Source organism: Larimichthys crocea, chromosome XI (assembly GCF_000972845.2).
Source record: "Larimichthys crocea isolate SSNF chromosome XI, L_crocea_2.0, whole genome shotgun sequence".
Taxonomy (NCBI): Eukaryota; Metazoa; Chordata; class Actinopteri; family Sciaenidae; genus Larimichthys; species Larimichthys crocea.
In genome coordinates, this window is record NC_040021.1 from 23,525,582 (window position 1) to 23,547,731 (window position 22,150).

The following is a 22,150-nucleotide window of genomic DNA, read 5'->3' on the forward strand; positions in this document are numbered from 1 at the left end:
CCTAATTGGGAGCACAGTGTAGGAACTTTAAAAACCCCAACTATCCTGTTCCATGCTATTAAGTCTTCATTTTGATACTATGACAGTAGAAGAGAAAGGAAACATGAAAACTTTATTTTTTCTCATAATAAATATGTGGCAGTCATAACTCATTTATATTGAATTGCTATTGTTTGCCTATTGGTGTAATGAACCGATTCTTGGGTTCAGTGTAATATACACAACAGGTGACAACAAGAAGTGCTGAAACAGGAACGCACACCAGACCTACAGTGCTGCCACCACTGACCACCACCAACTGAAGCTGTTAGAGTTTAGGGCGTTGCTCAGGGGTGCTTCAGTGGACTAGCAAATCATCCTGCCTATGTGGCATTCAAAGTCACAAGGTTTAGGCCACCATGGCCCACAAATCAGAGAGGCAGGTTTTAGTTGATGAGTACCATCATGCATTGCTTTGACCATCACAGTCATCAGTGAGAAGTAAAATGTTGCTCACCAGATGTTTTAATTTTATTTTGAAAATAAAGTATAAGTGTGATTCATATAATATAACATGGCCATACATGCTGCCTTGTATGATAAGGGAGCATGTAGAACTGAACGGCTAATAAGGTGAGAATAAAATGCTGCATTAAATAATGACTAAATTAATGACTGTGAGTGAAGTTACAATTCATATTCATCTTTCCTCATGTCACCCAGAATGACAGCAATGAATAAGACTGTAATTGTTTCTGGACATTTGGAGGTTTTAGCAACCTACCCACAGTGGGTTTGTAGGTTTATAGGACTGATTTCAATATTGTTATATTTAATATATTTGTTTAAATTTGACTAAAACTTTGACTAGACTAAAATATGAATATAATAATAAAGTATTGAGTATAAAGAAGTGAGTAATTGCGGCAGTGTGGACAAAGCCTTGAATTTAAAGCTTCATGTTGGGAAATAAGACAGATGAGTTGGTCACATACTGATGACAAACACCCAGTGTGTGGTCATGTTTATTATTCTTCAATCAGCTAGTTTATGATTTGAATTATTGTGCCATTTTTAAGACTAAGGAGGGCATTGAAGAGGATGAAAAGTGGAAAGGCCTGATGATATACCTGTGGAGGTATGGAAGTGTCTAGGAGAGATGGCAGTACATTTTTTGACTGGGTTGTTAAACAGGATCTTAGATAGTGAGAAGATGCTAGAGGAATGGAGGATAAGTGTGCTGGTGCCCATTTTTAAGAACAAGGGAGATGTGCAGAGTTGTGGCAACTACAGAGGAATAAAGCTGATGAACCATACAATGAAGTTATGGGAAAGAGTAGTAGCAGCTAGACTAAGGGCAGAAGTGAGCATTTGTGAGCAGCAGTATGGTTTCATGCCAAAAAAAGAGTACTACAGATGCAGTATTTGCTTTGAGGATGTTGATAGAGAAGTACAGAGAAGGTCAGAGGGAGCTGCACTGTGTCTTTGTAGATCTGGAGAAAGCTTGTGACAGGGTGCCCAGAGAGGAACTGTGGTATTGTATGAGGAAGTCTGGAGTGACAGAGAAGTATGTTAGAGCGGTGCAGGACATGTATGAGGGCTGTAAGACAGTGGTGAGGTGTGCTGTAGGTGTGACAGAGGAGTTCAAGGTGGAGGTGGGACTGCATCAGGGATCAGCTCTGAGCCCCTTCTTGTTCGCTATGGTGATGGACAGGCTGACAGACGAGGTTAGACAGGAATCTCCATGGACTATGATGTTTGCAGATGACATTGTGATCTGTAGTGAGAGCAGGGAACAGGTAGAGGAGAAGCTAGAGAGGTGGAGGTTCGCCCTGGAAAGGAGAGGAATGAAGGTTAGCCGCAGCAAGACGGAGTACATGTGTGTGAATGAGAGGGACGCAAGTGGAAGAGTGAGGTTACAGGGAGAAGAGATAAAGAAGGTGGAGGATTTTAAGTATTTAGGGACAACAGTCCAGAGCAATGGAGAGTGTGGAAAAGAGGTGAAGAAGCGTGTGCAGGCAGGTTGGAACGGGTGGAGAAAAGTGTCAGGTGTGATGTGTGATAGAAGAGTTTCAGCTAAAATGAAAGGAAAGGTGTACAAAAAACTGTGGTGAGACCAGTGATGTTGTTTGGTCTAAAGACAGTGCCACTGAGGAAAAGACAGGAGGCAGAGCTGGAGGTAGCAGAGATGAAGATGCTGAGGTTCTCTTTGGGAAGGACCAAGATGGATAGGATCAGGAATGAGTACATCAAAGGGACAGCACATGTTAGAGGTTTTGGAGATAAAGTCAGAGAGGCCAGACTGAGATGGTTCGGACATGTCCAGAGGAGAGAGAGTGAATATATTGGTAGAAGGATGCTGAGTTTTGAACTGCCAGACAGGAGGCCTAGAGGAAGACCAAAGAGGAGGTTTATGGATGCAGTGAAAGAGGACATGAAGGTAGTTGGTGTGAGAGAAGAGGATGCAGAAGACAGGGTTAGATGGAGGCAACTGATTTGCTGTGGTGACCCCTGAAGGGAAAAGCCGAAAGGAGAAGAAGAAGACTGTTTTGAAAAAGTTCTGCTGTGAGTATTTCTGAAACCTGCCTCCTGTTGTGAGAGCAGTCAGTATGCAACAGTTCTCATTCATTCATGATTTGGTGTACCTTGAAGCATGACATATGGACTCACATTCCAATGGGTTGTGTTAATATTTGTCACAGATGACGACAGTGTGACTCATCCACAGTTTCAAGCTGTGCATATTACATCACTGGACATGAGACATGTGTCACTCCTTTAATTCTACATGTTTTGAAATAGCACAAAGCAAAGATTATGAGGATCCTGTGATGTGAAGAAAACTCTAGAAGAAGAAAAAAGCCGTCCCTCTGGTTCGGCCTTTTGTCCGCGTTGACGAATGGCTGAAGTGAGAATGGTGGATGTAAAATATTTACTCCGGGGTAGCCCGGATAAAAGGAGCTTAGTGACCTCTCATACAGTCTGCCTGAAAAATGTACACCCCGCCCCCTTGGAATGCTTACGGTAAATCAATCGTACACCTCTCCAGCCGGCACGTTCCGCCTCCTCTTACATGACGTACAATTTAGCCAATGGCAAGCCTTTAAGGGCGGGCTTAAAGCTAAGTGACGGCGTTCTGTGGCAATGAGAAAGCCTCTTTGTGTGTTGTCAACGTATAAAAGACATTTCTGCCGCAGTTTCTTTCTTTGGAATAATGTCGGCTGAATATGATAATAGGTGAGCAAAAATGTTTATGGTTTTGTGACGATTTCGCGTTCCATTGTTTACTTTTCTCGTTTCATCGTTTTCTCGATGTCGGTGTTTGTTACGGGTGAGCCGTCGTGATGTAGACGTTAATCGAAGCATGCTGCTGTTTCTGTGCTCGAGTAACGTTACCGCTAAGGCCTAAAGCTAGCCTGCCCCAGACTAATGGCACAGCTTTACCCGTTTTATGAACCAACGCGGTGAACTTAAACCCGGTGTGTTGGCGAGTGAAACGTATATTTCGTATCATTATTTTTATCCAACGGGTCTGCTCCAGGCGGGCTGAACGTTAGCCGCTGCTGCTCCTGAACGCCACTGAGGCAAATTAAATGGCAGCCGGCGCCTTGGGTAGCACGTGAACGAGCGCGGTGTAGGCCACGGCGACTTCTTTCACGAGCTCCTGTCGTCGATACTTTTAATATTAACGCCAATTGTGCACATCGGCTGTGGAGTTGTCGGCTCGCATCACAATAGAAAAAAAACTGGCGGTGTTTGCGGTGGAAATGACCGATATTCGTTGGTTTTGTGCGGACGCACATGGTTGCGGTAGCGTTAGTGTTAATCGGCGGCTTGGACAATGCCGGTAGTGTAGGCCGCTCCACACGGTCGGGGAGCTTTCCCCTAACGGGGCTGTCGGTGAAGGTAAATGCTACCCCGCGAAACAAACGGCGGGTTTGTGGCAGGGTACGCAGCATTATGGCTTTCGCTGACTTGACAAGTATAATAAAAGGCCACAAAGACGAGCCGGGCCTGTTGGCAGCTCGTGTAACGGGCCGGGCTGCGACCAACTCACATCTCCTTTTATTCTCAACATTTTTGTGTTACAATAACGTTTAAGAGCCGCCCGTGACATTCGGTTCGTGTTAGCGGAGGGAAAGGTCGTGTTTCGCGGTGCTGGCCGTTAGTCCGTCGAGTCGCTTCCGACTGCTGAGCCTGAATGGAGGAACGACCATCTTGAATGTGTGATGTAGAAATGGCGGACTCCGGAGAGGCGTTTGCTAACGCGTACAAGGAGAAGGCGACGGTTTGATGTAACAGCAGCCAGAACATGGCGTTCGACGTCTTTATGTTCACGTAATATTAAACACAGCTCGACTATTCACAAGTCTGAAAATATTAACAAGAACAAAGTGTCGTCATTTTCTGTGTGTTGCTGCAGAATAGGGTTTAAAAGAACATTGCTCTGAGAAGTGTTCTCGCTCCAGGTGGCTGACTGTTTCTTTGTCTTGTGGTGTAAATGAAGTGAGCCTGAAGAAAAAATACCACTGACTCCTATTGTTTTGTCATTCACAGAGACAATGGCCCGGAGGGCATGGAGCCAGATGGAATCATTGAGGTGAGTGCATACGTGTGGCAGCCAGGATGATAAAACACAGTGCTATTCACATCACACACAGCCTGTGTCTCAGTGCAGGTCTGTGCATGGAAAGGTCATATCAGGATGATAAATGTATAAACCTTTTTTAAATGTCTGCATTTGTTTTGGTTTCTTCCCTTTCAGAGCAACTGGAATCAGATCGTGGACAGCTTTGATGACATGAGCCTGCGTGAGGCTCTGCTCAGGGGAATCTATGCCTACGGTTTTGAGAAGCCTTCCGCTATCCAGCAGAGAGCCATTGTTCCTTGTATCAAGGGTAAGTAATGTGTACTCTTACACAATATTCTTAAGAGTGTTTTAATTTGTCAAGCGTGTTTATTAGGTTTCCATGCTCCTTACCTGAAATTATGAGTGAGGCATGGAGTGCTACAGTTAACAGCTACAGAAATCAGGTGCACGTCTGTCTGAAGTGAGTGATTTGATCTGTGTAGTGTTTCCACTGTGTGGCATGGCTCAGCTCTGTTTAGCTCACTTAATGTGGACCAAGGCCAGGATCATCTCAAACTCTGACAATGGAAAACCTAAAAGGTGTAGTGTGGTCACAAATACAACCTAATGTGTCACCGCCTCCTACTGGAGTACAGTGACCTGAAGCACCACTGCAGCAGGTTTAGGTAGAAAAATCCAGTTTTATATGGCAAAGCTGAGTGTCAGGGTGGCAGACAGGAGTAACCCTGAAAATACTCTGCATGCGGAGCCGTTCTGCTCCGGAACGACAGTGTACTCCGACATCCACCAACTCACACATCATCGTTTGTAATGCGCAGAGTGCAGCTCTGCCGGACACTGAGCATTGCGAGTACGCAAGAAAACTCGCGTGATATTGCCGGCTGTAGTCTCTTTGACTCCTGCAATGGCATTTCACGTCGCATCTTTTTTCTGGTGTCCTTATAAAAAGGGTGTGAGGTGTCATAAATGGATACATTTTTGACCTCCAGAATCGACTTCTCCTCCACGGGGTGAAAAGCCCTGCCCATTATGATGTGTTCTTGTAATGAACCTCGATCTGCGGTGAACAGTATCTTATTTTCAAAATCAACGGGGCCTTTATTTTGTAGCCAATTTCCTTCCCCGCACATTCTGCTCTATGCTGACTTTAAAAGTCGTTCCAGAGCCGTGTTGCAGCGGGGCCGGGAACTGTGAGCTGACACACTGACTAAAATTGAAATGTATCGGCGGAGCTGTTCCACAGAGGTTCTGCATGCAGTGGATTTTAGGGGTTCCTCTTCTCTGCACCATGTTGCCTGAGCACAGAGTGGGTTTCCTGTAAAAACAGTCAGGGGGGTTTGTGATATGAAGGCACCTACAATGGCCTACATGTAACACTAAACATAGCAGGCAGCACTATGAATCAACGTTAACAGTAATTAGTTGACGCTGAAGACCAAACACACCTTCCTAAACTAATAGGCCAGTCTGGCAGGTATATAGCAGCTTCTAGATGTGTTCTTGCTAGGTTTGGCTAGCAATTAGCTATGTCCCAACTTTCCATCAGCAGCAAATGTATTGTCTAAAATCTGAGTAGAGTTCTAAAGTTGAGCTTTTGTACAGTAATCCACCAGGAAGTATCTCCTCATGTTGTCAGAGTTTTCTGGACGTGAGATAAGAACACGCCCTCTGCAGGATGAGTCATCAGCAGCTTATCAGGAAGTGACAAACTGCCATGAGTAAGACTGGTGTGTAGGGGACACATGGTGTCAGACAGATGTGATTTAAAACATTTGACTTGATGTGGATTTTTTTTTTTTTTTTTTTTTTTTTAAATATAAAGTGAGTTCACTGTCAGTGTGTGGGCCCTCTGTTTTGAGTCATATGTTTAGATGACCACCCCACACAGTATTGTCAAGACCCTAAAGGCTCTCATGGACATGATGGAAGAGACATGCTGTGTCCAGGTGGCATACTTGTATTAAGAGTAAATTCCTCTGTTCTGTGACATAGATCAACATTAAATGTAGCCACACACCAAAATCCAAAGTTAACATTGATGGAGACATCTAATACTTGATTATGCTGGATGATTCTCCTCAAATCACCATGTGATGACCTTAAGTTTGATTAGACTGTTAAATCAAGTGACTCTGTGATCCGAGCCATACATGTGTTCTGTCCATGCTTCTGTGAATACAGAGAATATATGATGTGAACAGTCCTGGCTGATGGCAGTGAGGTCATTGTGTTCTTGCACTTGTTGGTGAATCAGTTTTTTTGTTTTTCTCTTAGGTTACGATGTGATCGCTCAGGCCCAGTCTGGCACTGGGAAGACTGCCACCTTTGCCATTTCCATCCTCCAGCAGATTGATGTGGAGCTGAAAGAAACTCAGGCTCTGGTCCTGGCTCCCACTAGGGAGCTGGCTCAGCAGGTACGTTACTATCAGATGAGCAAACTGTAGGTAATGGCTGAACACAATACATGCTCTGCTCCCTTGAGACCATTGTTTGATCAACCTTTGTTTTTAAATGTAGATCCAGAAGGTGGTGCTGTCCCTGGGTGACTACATGGGGGCCGGTTGCTATGCCTGTATCGGAGGGACCAACATTCGCAGTGAAGTCCAGAAGCTGCAGGCTGAAGCCCCTCACATTGTGGTGGGAACCCCTGGCCGTGTCTTCGACATGTTGAGTCGCAGAAACATCTGTAAGTTATCATGCTAATGAATTTCCACAGTATTGACGAGTTGTCAACATTTCTTTATCAGTTGTGTGTTGTGCCTGTGCTCCTCTCTGAAGTGGAGAGCTGCTGTATAATGATGAAACCCATGCGTGTCATCTGATTCTGGTCAGCCCTCCTGTGCTGTTGCTCTGGGTGGCGTTTTGCTAGCCTGAGTCTTCAGCACTGAAGGAGTCCAGAGGCATGATCAGACAACACTGCTCTGAATGCAGCACACCTCACACGGAAAAGGACGTTGTAGAGGAAGAACAGATTGTCTGACAGCACATGAAAATAGCAAACATTGTATCTAACCTCTCCATTAAATTCTGCCTAACACATTAAGAATGCACAGTGAGCATGCACAGCTTTCACCATGTCAGCCTTCTGCTGCTCTTAAGTTCTGAAGGGAGTCACATTACACTCCAAACTGTGTGACCTGTGATCACATGAGAGATGAAACCTGTCCTTTATTTTTCAGCTCCTAAGCACATCAAAATGTTTGTGCTGGATGAGGCTGATGAGATGCTTAGTCGAGGGTTCAAGGACCAGATCTATGACATCTTCATGAAAATGTCAAGCACCACACAGGTACATGCCTGAGCCAGGTCTTATTGAATCTTAAAGATGGGATGACATGCTGCTTTCAGTTAAAGGCTCTTCTCTTTTTTTTTTTTTTTTTTTTTTTCTTTTTCCCCACTGGTTTTAGGTTGTCCTCCTGTCGGCCACTATGCCAGCCGACGTTTTGGAGGTCACAAAGAAGTTCATGCGTGAACCTGTCCGGATCCTGGTAAAGAAGGAGGAGCTGACCCTGGAGGGTATCCGCCAGTTCTACATCAATGTGGAGAAGGAGGTGAGGGAGCATGTTCCAGTTTGTTAAAACAAAGGCAGTCTAATGGAACAGCTTTAGTCATGTTTTCATCTTTGTATGATGCACCATAAACTGAATCTCAAAGTAAACCTACTGTCTGCATGCTTCAGTCATTCAATTCTGTTAAATGAATCAAGCATGAATGCTGTCAGACAAAACACATGAAATAAGCAGGCTTCACTAACACTGCCTCATGAATGTGGATTTGTTCTATGAGCCAGTTTAGCTCATGCAGTGTGTTTGTATAAACACTGACCTGCTGTCTCTCCAGGAGTGGAAGCTGGACACGCTGTGTGACCTGTACGAGACACTGACCATCACACAAGCCGTCATCTTCATCAACACGAGGAGGAAAGTAGACTGGCTCACTGAGAAGATGCATGCCAGGGACTTCACTGTGTCTGCTCTGGTAAGAAGCTCCATGTCAGGGCTCAAAGCAGCATGCATGCTGAGATCTCCTCACCCCTCTGGTTTATCAGCTCAAAGGTCAACCAAAACCTGAGACCCTCTTACTGCTCAAGGTACAAGTCCTTTTTTGTGAGAGCACTTAAAGTCCAGTCAGAGAGCTGCTGTATAATGATGAAACCCATGCGTGTCATCTGACTCTGGTCAGCCCTCCTGTGCTGTTGCTCTGGGTGGCGTTCTGCTAGCCTGAGTGTTCAGCACTGAAGGAGTCCAGAGGCATGATCAGAAAACACTGCTCTGAATGCAGCACACCTCACACTGACATGTCACCACCAGCTAACTGCGCCGTTCATGCACAGGTTTTTTTCTTTTTAACTCCAACATTACACCAATGTGTGGGTAAAGTGTTCCCAGAAATGACTGGCTAAGTCTGTCTTTTTTTTTTTCTTCTGCCATTTGCCCGAGCGCCGTCACAGGTCATTATTCATCAGTGTGAGCAGATGGCATTTACTGTTAGCTGACCTGTCAGTGACAAAGCATGAACAGAGCGGAGTGTCTCTGTTGACTGTCTCCATCTTGTCTTTCAGCACGGTGACATGGACCAGAAAGAGAGAGACTTGATCATGAGGGAGTTCCGCTCTGGCTCCAGTCGAGTCCTCATCACCACTGACTTGCTGGTATGTACAGTCATCTGTTCAGCAGCTCGTACTGTTATCAGTTTTTCGTGTACATGCACTGAGTGACTCGGTAAAGGTGTGACTTGTAGTTGAGCCTGTGTTGTTGGCCTCCACACTGCCTGTTGAAACCCAGGCTGACGTGAAGACTGCTCAGTCCAAGGTTCCCTCTCCTCCCAGCTGCAGTGTTGGTGAAGGACTGATTGTTCCTTGGTAAAGAAGACTATCTGCCCTCCACTGTAGCTGGGTCCTGTCCCTGACTCACAACTAATTGGCAGATTACACTCATTCTGAAATGTTTTGAATTTATTTAAAGGTGTTGAACCACAGCAGTGTTTGCTGTGGTTGTCTTTGTTTGCATTAGACTGTTGGTGTGTAATCATCACATGCACACTTCAAGTGGCGTGGATGAGCTCAGGTGCACTCCTTTGTAACAATGGTCATTGTGTTCCTCAGGCCAGAGGTATTGATGTCCAGCAGGTGTCCCTGGTCATCAACTACGACCTGCCGACCAACAGGGAAAACTACATCCACAGGTACGTTCAGTTTGCCTCTTCATGACTAACAGGGCAGCTTTTAATCACATGACCATAAATCTGTTCCTTCTGTATGATGTCAACATGACTAAACGTGACTTCTCAGTGAGACTGACTGTGTTGTCCTCTGTCAGGATTGGTCGGGGTGGTCGTTTTGGCAGAAAGGGCGTAGCCATCAACATGGTGACTGAGGATGACAAGCGAACCCTGAGGGACATTGAGACATTCTACAACACCACCGTGGAGGAGATGCCCATGAATGTGGCTGATCTTATCTAGAAGAAGCCACATGCCCTTCGTCAACCCCACCCCGCTTATTTTAGAAGTCAAACCTTGTTTCTTATACGATCTCAATTCTAAGAACTTTCTTTTGCTAAATTCCACCATGACTTTACTCCGAGGGGAAGGAACGATGCAGCCATTATTCCTTCCCAACCTTTGAAATAGTTTTTGGCCATCTTGGAAGGATGAATTACTGACCTGCTTCATCTGCTTGCCATAGTCCATTACCCCACATCAGCACCTAAATTCTTCCTGCAGCTAATTCCTCTCCTCAGACTTGAAGCATTAATTTGAGCATTTCCACATCAAACGTGAGTTTCTAACCGGGTCCCAGAGGTGCAAACACAACATGTTTCCAAAAGCACATTTTAAAAACAGGGCGTTTGTTAAAAGGATTCTAGCTCTGGCTGTTTGGTGCAAAAGCTTCACATTTTAAATTTCTAACTCGGCTCAATTGGTAAAGTGCACAGTGCTAACACGACGGTGACTGAAGCTTTTGTGAAAATGTGGCTGTAATTTGTGCGCGTGCGCAGCATCGCCTGAGGGTTAGACTGCAGTTCAGTTTGGACTCTACATGATCTGAATGAAATGGGGAAGTGCTGCATTTGACCAGATCAGTATTTAAAGAACCTTCAGTGTACTTCAACAGCCTTTATCACGCATCATGATCATGTTAAGAACAGAGGTTTGGGGGCTAGAGTACACAGGGCATATTCAATAAAAAGACCTGTATAGTAAAATCCATCATGAATGAGTTGTTTACCGTTTTGATCCTTTTACTGCTGTTTGATATATATATTTTTTTTATTGCTATTGTACATACTGCTTGACTTGTACAGTCACTTGTGCAGTAGCATTCAGTTGAAGACTGACTGGTGGGCACAGATGTTCGGAGGCAAACACAACGGTGAGTTCAGTGGAGACTTTGCCTCTTGACCCTGACGACCTGGTTGGATTTTCATCTCTAACGTTGACATTGTTCATTTAGATTTTATTTTTAAAGCAAACATTGGATTTTTGATAAGGTGGTGGTGACTTTTTGTAACCTACCTCGCCAAAACATTGTGGGAGGGGTTGGCTGGCTGACATAAAAGGACCAAACTACAGATGATCAAGTATATCGAGCCCTACTCCCCAAACTACTTTATGAAGCGCTCTCATATTCAAATGCCTGTCATCATGGGGTTTGGTGTCTGGTTTAGGAGAACTGTCATGTTTGGGGTGTATAGTCAGTGCTATTTTTTAAAATGAATTTACGGAATTGTTAACCTTTTTTCCAGACAGAAACAGTGTATCAAGTTTTCTACATTGGATTCTGTATAGTATTTATTTTAATGGTCTTAAGAAAAATAAAGGTTTCTCCTTTTAACAGTGTAAACTGGCCTCTGCATTGTTGAATAGCATGAAAGCTTTTATGGCCAAATCCTGTGTGGAAAGGCTCGTATGTACCGGATACACACAATCTATCAGATGACAGCCTGAGGCGCTGCTTGTATTGGACCGACACGCCTGTGCTGCAGGGCTGTCGCTGATGTTTGGTCCAGCATTGACAAAAATACCCACAGAGGGGACTTTTTTTTTTTGACTGTTTTTGCTTCATTTTGTTCAAATGAGTTCTAATTTGATAACCGGGTCTGAAGGAGCCTACACCAACCCGAATGCCCGCTATCTGGTGACTTCACTGATCTGCCACATACAGTTGCATCTTCTAAGTGACAGTGGAAGTCTCAGCCTGGACTTCTAGCATGTCTTTACTGATTGTTGTCTTTCCACAATAAACATTGAATTGTATATCGGTGTCATGTCCCTTCAGTCAACGTGCGCCCTGATGCTCGAGCTCACTCATCACATCTGTGTTCAGATCAACGGGCTGACTGAGCCACAGAACCTTCACGTATTGTGAAGAAATGAAAGTTAGAATGTTCCAACATGAACGGATTTGAGCTTGTGCACACTTCTGTTCACTTTATGAATTGAAACAAATTGTCACCACATGTCAGGTGTGCTCATTAACAGATTTTAACAAGTTTGAGAGAGATAAACCTAGTTAATTTCTTTGTTGTGGAACAGACAACCAAAGTCTACAAGTTATCAGCCATATAGAAGGACAAGTATACAACATGTGACATGGAGTTTAGTTTGTGTAGATGTGAGATTGTTAAAGTACTGATCTGTGTGATTTCACTCTTATGGAGTTCATATTTAACAACACTAAAAAGATGAAAATGTCACCATATTGATTTTTCATGCTGCACGATACATTTTGAATAAAGTGCTGTGTTCACTAACAGTGTAAACACCCACACTTAAACTGCTGTCAGAGCAGATCAGCTGGGAAACTCTTCTAATGCACAGGTGCTACAACATTTGACACCCTGCTGCTCACGCTGCTGGAGCTTCAGATGGACAGTATACCTGTCCGACTCACAGAGGAAGGCCTCTTCTCCACCTCGCTGCAGTACAGTAAGTTTGAGGATCAAGGACATCCAACACGTGAGCTACTGAGGAGCTGCAGTTCCACCAAACCTCTGGAGGGGGAGCTAGAAACACTTGGCCAGTGCGTTTGTCCCTAACATGTAAAATGGCACTTTTATCACAGCTGTACACTGTGAATCAACAGCAGGAGCAGAGAGCCAGAGAGAAAGTTTCCTGAACAGCTGTAGTCCAAATGAGAAAATAACCCCCCAAAAATGATGTGTTGATTCATAGATGATGAGCATGACAGTGAATTCATCCTTGTCTTTGAAATGATGCTAAGATCTAACTCGCCTTACCAACGTAAGCCACCACTACACCTATGGATTTATCCAAGATGTTTTCCATAGTTCTTTGAAATGGTGAGTTTTGAAGACTGAAAACTCAGCAGCAGTCTTCATTACATCTACAACTACTACATGACTTACTCATGACATTGTTAACAAGTAGATATTATTAAAAACTCTCATTAAAACACGTTTACTCTTTTTGTCCTACAAAAACAGTCTTTCTTTCTAGATGTGGAGTCCAGTCAGTCCAGCAGGGGGAGACATTGTCTTGACTGTCTGAAAGCCTTAAACTGGAGGAAGACTCTTGTCACACATCTCTCGCATCATGCAGGACCACAGTGTGGAAGCATCTGAACCTTTAAACATTATTATGATTGAACATCATGAGAGCATTTAGTTTATGTAGCAGTACTATGTATTAGAACTATGAATTAGAAGTGACCCAAGCTTTCCATTCATATGTAGACCTATGTGCTATTTGAGACACCATCAGTTTAGTTTCACTGTCCTCAGAGTGAACCACGTTCATGAACCGGACATGGGGCGAGTAGCATTGATGGATAAGGACACAGAATATAGAGGAAAGTTACCTGTTTGATTCCCCCACTGACAGGATACACATTGGCAGGAAAATGCTGCTGAGGTACCTTTGAGCTAAGCCTGAACTGCTGTATCGAAGCTGCTCACTAAGCCAAAGGATCAGACTGTAGCTGTGAATGTAAGGGCCACCCACTCAGTTCCAGACATGACTGGTTAAAACCTCAGATGGACTGGATGAAGACATGTGGCTGAATCATTTATAGATTTGAATTTGAATCCAACAAACATCATTTAACATAAACCCTGAGTGGCAGGAAGAGTACAGCTCTTTACAGGAATGTATTTCAATGTCTTAAATAGTGTGTGTGGCACAGTTGGCACCATGCCAGTGGGAATATGTATGTGAATGTGACAATGTTCAAGTCCATTTATCAGATGAGGATATCATCTCAACAATTTGGTTGAATCTTGAATATGAAAACATGAAAAATCTCTCTTCAGCTGATATGGACTCCCCAAGTCTTTGTAAAACCTGATGACTCATGTGATCCAGCATGACTTGACAATGTTCCAAAGATCTTCTTGCGATGTCAGAAGTGCTCGGCTTTCTCAGTCGAGGTCAGTGGAGAAAAGTCCTTTTCTGTCTCTCAGGGAACTAAGCTTGACTTATTGGTCTTCTGATCGTGCTTTGGATACAACTGATCCAGTTTGTGCACAGTTCCATGCACTGCCCTCTCTCTGGGGAAGAAGCTGACTTAATAACATAGATGGGATATGAATGTTTACAGATGGAGAGAGAGAGCTCAGTGCATCATGGGAAGTCCCATGGCACTATAGGCATGTGACAGCATAACTAGGACGGTAGCTATGCTGGCCTGGAATTTTGAATAATTTGTCAACAGTGCCATCAGCAAAGCACCCCCACATCATCACCACCTCCTCCTCCATGCTTCACGGTGGGAACCATACATGCAGATCCCATCCGTTATTATACACGCGTTGGTTTGAACCAAATATAAATACATCAGCAGTAACATTTGTATAGCAGGTTGCTTTCTGTATATGAGGTGGGTGGATACAGATATGATGTCATTGCCTCATTATTAGAGCATGAGTAGATCTGACTAGGATCTTGAACTATTGGACTATTCACTGAGGTGTCATGGTTTTTCACACACACCACATCACACGTCAGGCTGGTATTTGTTATTTTTGCACACTCACCTCAATAACTGCCTTTGATTTGTATGGAAAAGCAGCTGAAGGAGTATGGAGAGTGTTACTCTGAATGTTACTGAAACGTTTACCCAAACCTTATAATGTGTGATGGGAAGACGCTTCTGACTTAAAGTATGACTAAGTGAAAGATGTGATAAGTGAAGCTGTCTAAGATGTCATGCCTCTCCTGCTCTCGTACAAAGCATCAGCCCACCCAGGTGCATGCTGGTCCTATCGCAGCCACTTTTTTAGTGTTTGTGCACACTTGGAGCCTCTCAGCCCAGAAACTGAAAAAAGGCAACCCAGTCATGTTTGAGGGCTGCTTTGACACACGATTGCCGTCAAACATGTTCTGGCTCTGATACTTTGTTCATTCTATGTATATTATATATAATCTCTATGCTTCACTCACTGAATCTCTCTCATTACTCAACACTAATTCATCACATTCAGTGCCCCATGTTGCTATTTCCCAACGCGAGCTGTCACACTCAGTGGACTAGCTGCCACGTACCATCGAGGCTTTCATCGTGGTTCCATTTCATCTGGGTGGCCGTGGGTTTTGATTGACACATTGGCCACCGAAAGTTGCTCACTGTAAACAATAAATGTCAGCTGGGTATTGTGAATGATGAATGGTAGACAGTATACAGGCCAGTTAATTATCAGAGCGACACTTTCAAATCATCAGGTTTATCAAATCAATTCAACAATTTATCAGCTCGTAAACATTTAATCACTTCAATTATTCATCTGTTCGGCTCCGTTTTTAATCACATGGTGACAGTTTGAATCAAATGACTCAAATGATTTGATATTTCATCACTATTTGTAAATTCACCTCCATGTTCATCAATTCATTTACTTACTTTCATAAATCTATAAAACACACACCTGTTCTATAACCAAACCATTGCTTGTAGAATCAATACACGTGCTACAGAGATATACATCTACACACTGTATATTTGTGTCCTGTGTGTGTAACACATGTATGCACAAACACACACACACACACACACACACACATCCCAGGCAGGTTAACTCCTCCTTACTTCCCCGGTGTCCCAATATGACGTCCATCCAGCCTCAAAACATGTTACGTCTCTCTGTTTTTTTGTCCCGCTCTCAGCCTAGGTGGCCCTTCTTCCAAAAGCACTTTCTCTCTGTGACGAAGATACCCCATGCCCATCCCCCAACCGCCCAACACACATACACACACTCCTGTTACCCACTGCACCCCCTGTTGGGTGCTGGATTGTGGGGTTGAGAGATGGTGGGGTGGGGTAGGGGGATTATGCGAGTGTGAGGCTCGTAAAGGGCCTGCCATGGTCTTTCTGTTGTGTGACGGATGGCTGGGAGGCTGAACAGGCCTGTTTTGCATGAGAAGAGAAGCCAGCAGAGGGGAGAAAAGAGGTCTATTCAATGAGGCCTGTCACCCAAAACCACCCTCCTGCACCGAACCCTCACACCCCACCCCTTCATCATCCATCCCTTCATCCTTTCGTCCCTCCTCCTCCCTTGTTCTCTCTCTCCATCTCGGTCTTCCTTTCTTCCTTCATTTTGTGGCTTTCATTTGCCCGTCTTCACTGCTTCTTTCTCACCCTATAATCTACACCCCACCCCCACTCTGCTGCCCTCCTTACCTCTTGATTTCATCCCACTTAATTTCTGTTCATTCAAATTTTCCCTCCTTTCCATCAAGCTGTTTTTTACCTCTGTGAGTTCCATAACATTTGTATCCTCTCATTACTTTGTGGGTATTGTGAATGAGAGGCTATAATGAAAATGTCATTGTCAGAGCTCTTAACACTAAAAGAAGTCATGTGACTTGATGCTCTGACATGCTGTCTGAGTCCACATTTGAGTCAGCAGGAGATATTATGGCATAATTAGGTTAAAGCTGCATTCAACATTTTTTAGCCACTAGGGAGCAGAAAAACACCGACACACACAGACGTTCACACAAGTCTGTCAAGATTTGTGAAGGTTTGTGATCAAACATCATTAAATTAAATATTAAATGTATACACATGCAGTCGACACAGAGCAACAGCTGTCATTAGGAGTTGTGTATCTGTCCACCCGATGAAAGCAAAAGCAGTATTCACTCACCTTTTAGCTCTGGTTTAGTCTCCACCTACTCCTGAGAAAAACATTGGACTCTTTAGCTGCTGATGGGTTTCCTTTCTAAGAACAAAGAACAGTACACACACACACAAAAAAAAGTTTATATGTGGAAAAGTCACCATGACCCGGCCAGTCCTCCCTGCAGACTCTTTGGTGAACTGTCCCCCAGAAACAAACAAAAAAAAAAACAGCCTCTCTCTGGGCAGTGAGAGTTGGGAAAGTCCCTCTGTTTACTGATGGTGATTGTATTATACAATACAAACCAAACTCTTGAACTCACAATGTCTCTTTCCACCCTGCACGGTGGGTCAGGATCTCCCTCACAACACAATCTGACAGCTTCCGGGGACGCTTTGTGGGCAGACATTTGTGGATTTACAGTGGAAACTGGGTGGAAACCCGCCAAAATAAACTCATACATCAAAGTTATGATGTATATCCCTGGTTCCAGTTATTGATGACAACTTAAACTACCTACAAAAGAAAGCCTGGGACTTTATCTCTGTGTTTAGATACACAGGGAATGACTTTAAAATGACAGCAATCCCTAAAGGACACTAGTGGAATATAGAATGGGTGCTCTGGAGTCTAGAGGGCGAAACCAAAATAATGAAGCTAAAATACAATGTAGAGCTACAGGAGGTCTGTGATTTTGGCTCTGTGGATCTACTTCCTTTCTCAGCAGTGATAATGTGTGAATGTTAGTGGATATACACTATCGGCTATTCTTTTTGAATAATTAATGAAGAGCTCGGTGTTTTCGGGTTAAATAAATTACAGGGATCATTTTGATGATAATTACATGTTCCCTGAATCAGTCAGTACTATATTGTTCCATTCCATATTGCCCTTTCTCTGTACTCCAATGTGTCTTTTGCAGTCTCCAAATTGAGAGGTGTGTAGGCCTTGTTCAAATTGTCAATTCAAATCTGTGAGGTTTTTGAAAGTGACGACGGTGTCAAATCCGGATAGCTGCTATACATGCAGAGCAATATGGAAGACAATGAAGAGAACAGCCTGCAGACAGACACTTAAATAAATTGTCTGCTGACACTTTGGTGGAAGATTTCCCTCCCAGAATTCAGTGATGATACAGACCGCCATACAAAAATGACAGTGTGGACAATCTATATATTATCTTTTGGGCCACCGTACAAATTCAACTGGATCTTGTATCTTTAAGATCTGAGTTGGGAAATAAATCTGAATTCCCTGCAGTCTGAACAAAGCCTTCGAGTCCTGACAGATTTGATGGAGTGCCAAGCTCACACTGCATGAACTGGCCTCTTATATTATCCTTATTGAATCCACTCCCCCCATTTTAATAGTAACATTCATGATCAGTCTTTCACACCCAACCTGGAAAACACTACAGTCAGTTCGATTTGTTATAGTGTATAAACTCTAGGTCCATATTCAGAATTTTTATCTGAATTCTCAGAGGTTTTTTTTTGGTCCTCAAAATGAATAAAGTTATTATTGTAGGTGATTTTAACATTTATGTGCATGTACACATGAAAGCAAATTGAAAGCAAACTGGAGCAATCTCGTTTAGTCTGGCAAGATAATCTTAAAACATACAGGAAAGCTCTCTGTAATGCCAAAACAGCCTATTACTCTTCATTAATAGCTCTACTGAGTCATCTATTCCTTTAGGTCTAACTAGTAATGACTTCATGAGCTTCTTTAACCCTAGAACACTAACATTAAAATTAGTAACACCATCACTATCACGTTGGGTATATTTTACCCGATATAATATCCCGGATAAAATACAGTTTTCATCAATTTATGTAAAAGTACAACATTGTGCCAAATTGTAGTGCTCTTCTTTAATTTCCTAATATACAATATCACATAAAATTAAAAAAAAAGGTACCATGGGGGACCAATATCACATAAAATTAAAAAAAAAGGTACCATGGGGGACCCAAAAGGCAGCAAAATTCTTGAAAAATCAGGTAATCTTAACAGGAAATTTCCTAACAAAAAATTTTTTTAGCTGGGAACTTGTCCTTTGGTCCACCCATTCCTGGGACATGTGAGCCTTGTCTGGTGAAGGCATAGTCTTTCTAAATCAAATTGTAGATAGACAAAAAATGGCACTCACTATCACTAACGTCGGGTGAAAATCACCCGAACGCATGCCTCTTGAAAAAACCATAGATGGGAGGGTTGAAACAAACATACAATTAATGACATCAGTGAGCAGCCTTAAGCTATCCAAGGACCCATGCAACTCAGACAGCAGCAACAAAATGAAAATCACATGACAAGAATTGTGTGGGTGAAAATCACCCAACGTTAGTGTTCTAGGGTTAATGGTAAGATTATAACTATTAGAGACAAAATCCATCACCTCTTGCCCTCAACAGGCATTGATCTGCATTCTGATACAGCAAGTTTGGAAACAGCTGTAAAACCTGATATGTATTTAGACTGTTTTTCCTCCCATCGACCTTCATCAAATAACTTAATAATCATTTCTGCAGCTAAGCCGTCATCCTGTCTCTTAGACCCCATCCAAACCAGGCTGCTCAAGGATGTTTTACCTCTAGTTAGTCATTCTTTATTGGATATGGTTAATCTGTCTTTATTATCAGGACATGTTCCACAGTCCTTTAACGGTGCAGTGTGTAAGATTTGGGGCCTTTATTTTCAGAATAAGGCAGACATGGAATATAATATTCATAACTATGTTTTCATGCATGTATGATCACCTGAATCTATACAGTTGGAGTGGGTCATCTGCCATGGACGTCAAACTAAACAGTCACTCTAGTAAGGGCCTTTCAAATGTTGTTTCTCCTTTACACTAGGAAGGTGAGGGTGATGTGAGGAGACTGCAATACAGCAATTAGACCACTAGGTGCAACTAAAGTCTACACACTGGACCTTTAAAGTAGCTGTAATTAAACCTCTTCTTAAAAAGCCCACTGTAGATCCAGAGGTTTCAATTACAGGCCGATATCAAACCTTCCCTTTCTGTATAAGATACTTGAGAAAGCTGTAGCTAATCAGCTGTGTGATTTTCTCCTTAAAAACAGTTTATTTGAGGATTAGTCAAAGTTACAAATGACCTCTTAATGGCATCAGACAAAGGACTCATCTCTGTACTTGTCCTGTTAGATCTTAGTGCTGCATTTGACAACACTGACCATCAGATTCTTTTACAGAGACTGGAACATCAAATTGGCATTAAAGAAACAGCACCAAGCTGGTTTAAGTTTGGTTTGTCCATGTTAATGTTGAATCCTCCATGCATACCAAAGTCAGTCATGGAGTTCCACAAGGTTCTGTACTTGGACCACTTCAGTTTAAATGTTCTTCTTTTACGGAACATTATTAGGAATCACTTTATTAACTGTCATTGTTATGTCGATGATACCTAATTATATTTATCTATCAAGCCTGATGAAACCAATTAGTTAACTAAACTTCAAACATGCCTTAAAGTCAGACAAAACTGAAGTTCTTGTAATTGGACTAAACACAAACTGTCTTTCTAAAGATATAGTTGGGGGAGTCAGGAGCAAGCAGCAACTCTCTTTCTCTCTTTCACTCTCACACACACACACCCCTTACAAGCCTTAATGTGTGTACTAAAGATAACTAAATAAAGTAACAAACTCCAGCTGCAACAGAAGTCTGAGGAGGAAAATGGCTTTGTCAGGTGCCAAGCTTTTGGTTAATTTTCCAGAAAGTGTACAGGTTAACCCAGTGAACAAAAAACATTCAATAAAGTTCTGCGCTCATAGATCAAGTCAACCAAACAGAACTTAACTTGAAAACTTAATATGAGCAGAATTGAATAATTGAATAGAACTGAACAGACTAAACTGGTTTAACAAAACTGTCCCGACAAACTAAAAACAACAGAGGAACATAGAATGGCTGATCAGACCATACTAAACATATGTATCTATGTTATCTATCTTAGACCATAACAAACTTTGCACAACAAAAATGAACATATTTATTTAAGTAGTTTAAAATCACACATAGATCAACCTTTTCCTGCATACTGCTGTTAGAAACTGAATACGATCAGCTGATAATAAACCATCAGACACCGTCAGTAATTAATACACAATCATTCATTAAACCAATAACTAACAGAAAACCTTATCAGACTTTAGTAGGAGACAACATGTGAACAAAACCTACATTTTACTAATAAGCTGAATTTAAATGAAAGAACAAACCCTGACAATCAAAAGCTCAGGTGACAACATGAAGCTGAGGATGGTGGTGGGAGGAGTGGTGAGGGAGAAGCTGTCTTCACTCTACCTCTCTTTTTACAGCCACCAAAAAATCGAGAGGGCGCAGGTCTGTGATGGACGGAAAGAAAGGAGGAAACCCACTGCCATGTTGGGTTTTCCTGTGTCTGATGTGACACACACAAATGCAACATGTGCACACAAGCGTAAAGTAAGAGTGTGTGAGGCGACAGAGGGAGCTGAAAAACTCCACTGCCTTTCCATTCCATCTGAAACCACAGAAGCTGACAGATGAAGAAAAGCTGAGAGTGTGAGTATTGCTAAGTTGTTTTTGAAAGAGGAAAGCCAGGGGAGCGGAGGAGGGGGAGGAGGAGGGGACGAGAGGGAGAGGGCAAGGTTTGGAAGGGATTCCACACAAGGTTGTCATGGAGATGGAAATGGGAGACTAGAGCCTAACAATTCCCAATTAGTCACAAACACATGGTCTCAAACACACACCTGCAGCATGCACTCATAGATCTGCATAATGCACTCTCCAACTGACTTAGCAAAACACCCACTCTGACAAACACTGGTAAGATGTCTCACACACACACACACACACACACCTGCATTGACACAAGGCAAATTTTCATTCTCAGACACATCATCAAACACTCACACACACAAATTTATGGATTTGTCAGCCAAGTTCAAGAACTCTCACCTGTCTCCTGTGTACTTTGTCTTCTCTGTCTGGTGATGAGAGGACGTGGCACTACTCACCGATCTTAGATCTTAGTCTTTATTTTTTAATTTGGTGTATTTTGGGACCTTTTTACTTAATGTTAAAGGACCAGTGTGTTGATTTTGTTGTAGTTGCTGAGCTGTTGCTTTCTAGCAAAAGGACATATCTTGAGCTTGTGTTTAGTTTGTCCGGACCTACAGCATCTGTAGATAAAAATATTGCCACAACATCAGTTCCAACATTTATTTTCAGGTGATCAAACACTGAAAACTGAAAATACAGTCAGGTATATCAAATTCCATTTCTGCGTACTGAACTAGTTACCTGAATATTTCACACTAGCCTTTTAAGCTTGATTTCCAGTTGCATGTGATAGGTTAACTTAGTAGTTTTGAATTTGGTTAAGTGTTGAGTGAGAGCGCTACAACCTACAGCTGCATACTGGCTACAACATAATCCTTGCAGGCAATTGTGCACCATCAAATTCCAATAAAAGTGCTTCTTTTTTTTCCAC

General features: G+C 42.8%; 1 protein-coding gene and 2 non-coding genes across 3 annotated transcripts; all 3 read left to right on the plus strand.

Moving 5' to 3' along the window:
* The first annotated feature begins 3,092 nt into the window (after positions 1-3,092).
* On the plus strand, positions 3,093-11,827 carry LOC104926819 (eukaryotic initiation factor 4A-I). The gene is made up of 11 exons (XM_010740762.3): positions 3,093-3,216; positions 4,537-4,579; positions 4,745-4,877; positions 6,845-6,984; positions 7,088-7,256; positions 7,750-7,859; positions 7,978-8,121; positions 8,411-8,548; positions 9,132-9,221; positions 9,675-9,754; positions 9,889-11,827. The coding sequence occupies exons 1-11, from the start codon at positions 3,194-3,196 to the stop codon at positions 10,031-10,033; spliced, it is 1,215 nt and encodes a 404-aa protein (XP_010739064.1). The 5' UTR covers positions 3,093-3,193; the 3' UTR covers positions 10,034-11,827.
* Positions 7,361-7,499, plus strand: LOC113746956 (small nucleolar RNA SNORD10). Its single transcript, XR_003463264.1, has one exon. It is a non-coding gene; the product is annotated as a small nucleolar RNA SNORD10 (small nucleolar RNA).
* On the plus strand, positions 8,711-8,849 carry LOC113746957 (small nucleolar RNA SNORD10). Its single transcript, XR_003463265.1, has one exon. It is a non-coding gene; the product is annotated as a small nucleolar RNA SNORD10 (small nucleolar RNA).
* Positions 11,828-22,150: the final 10,323 nt, after the last annotated feature.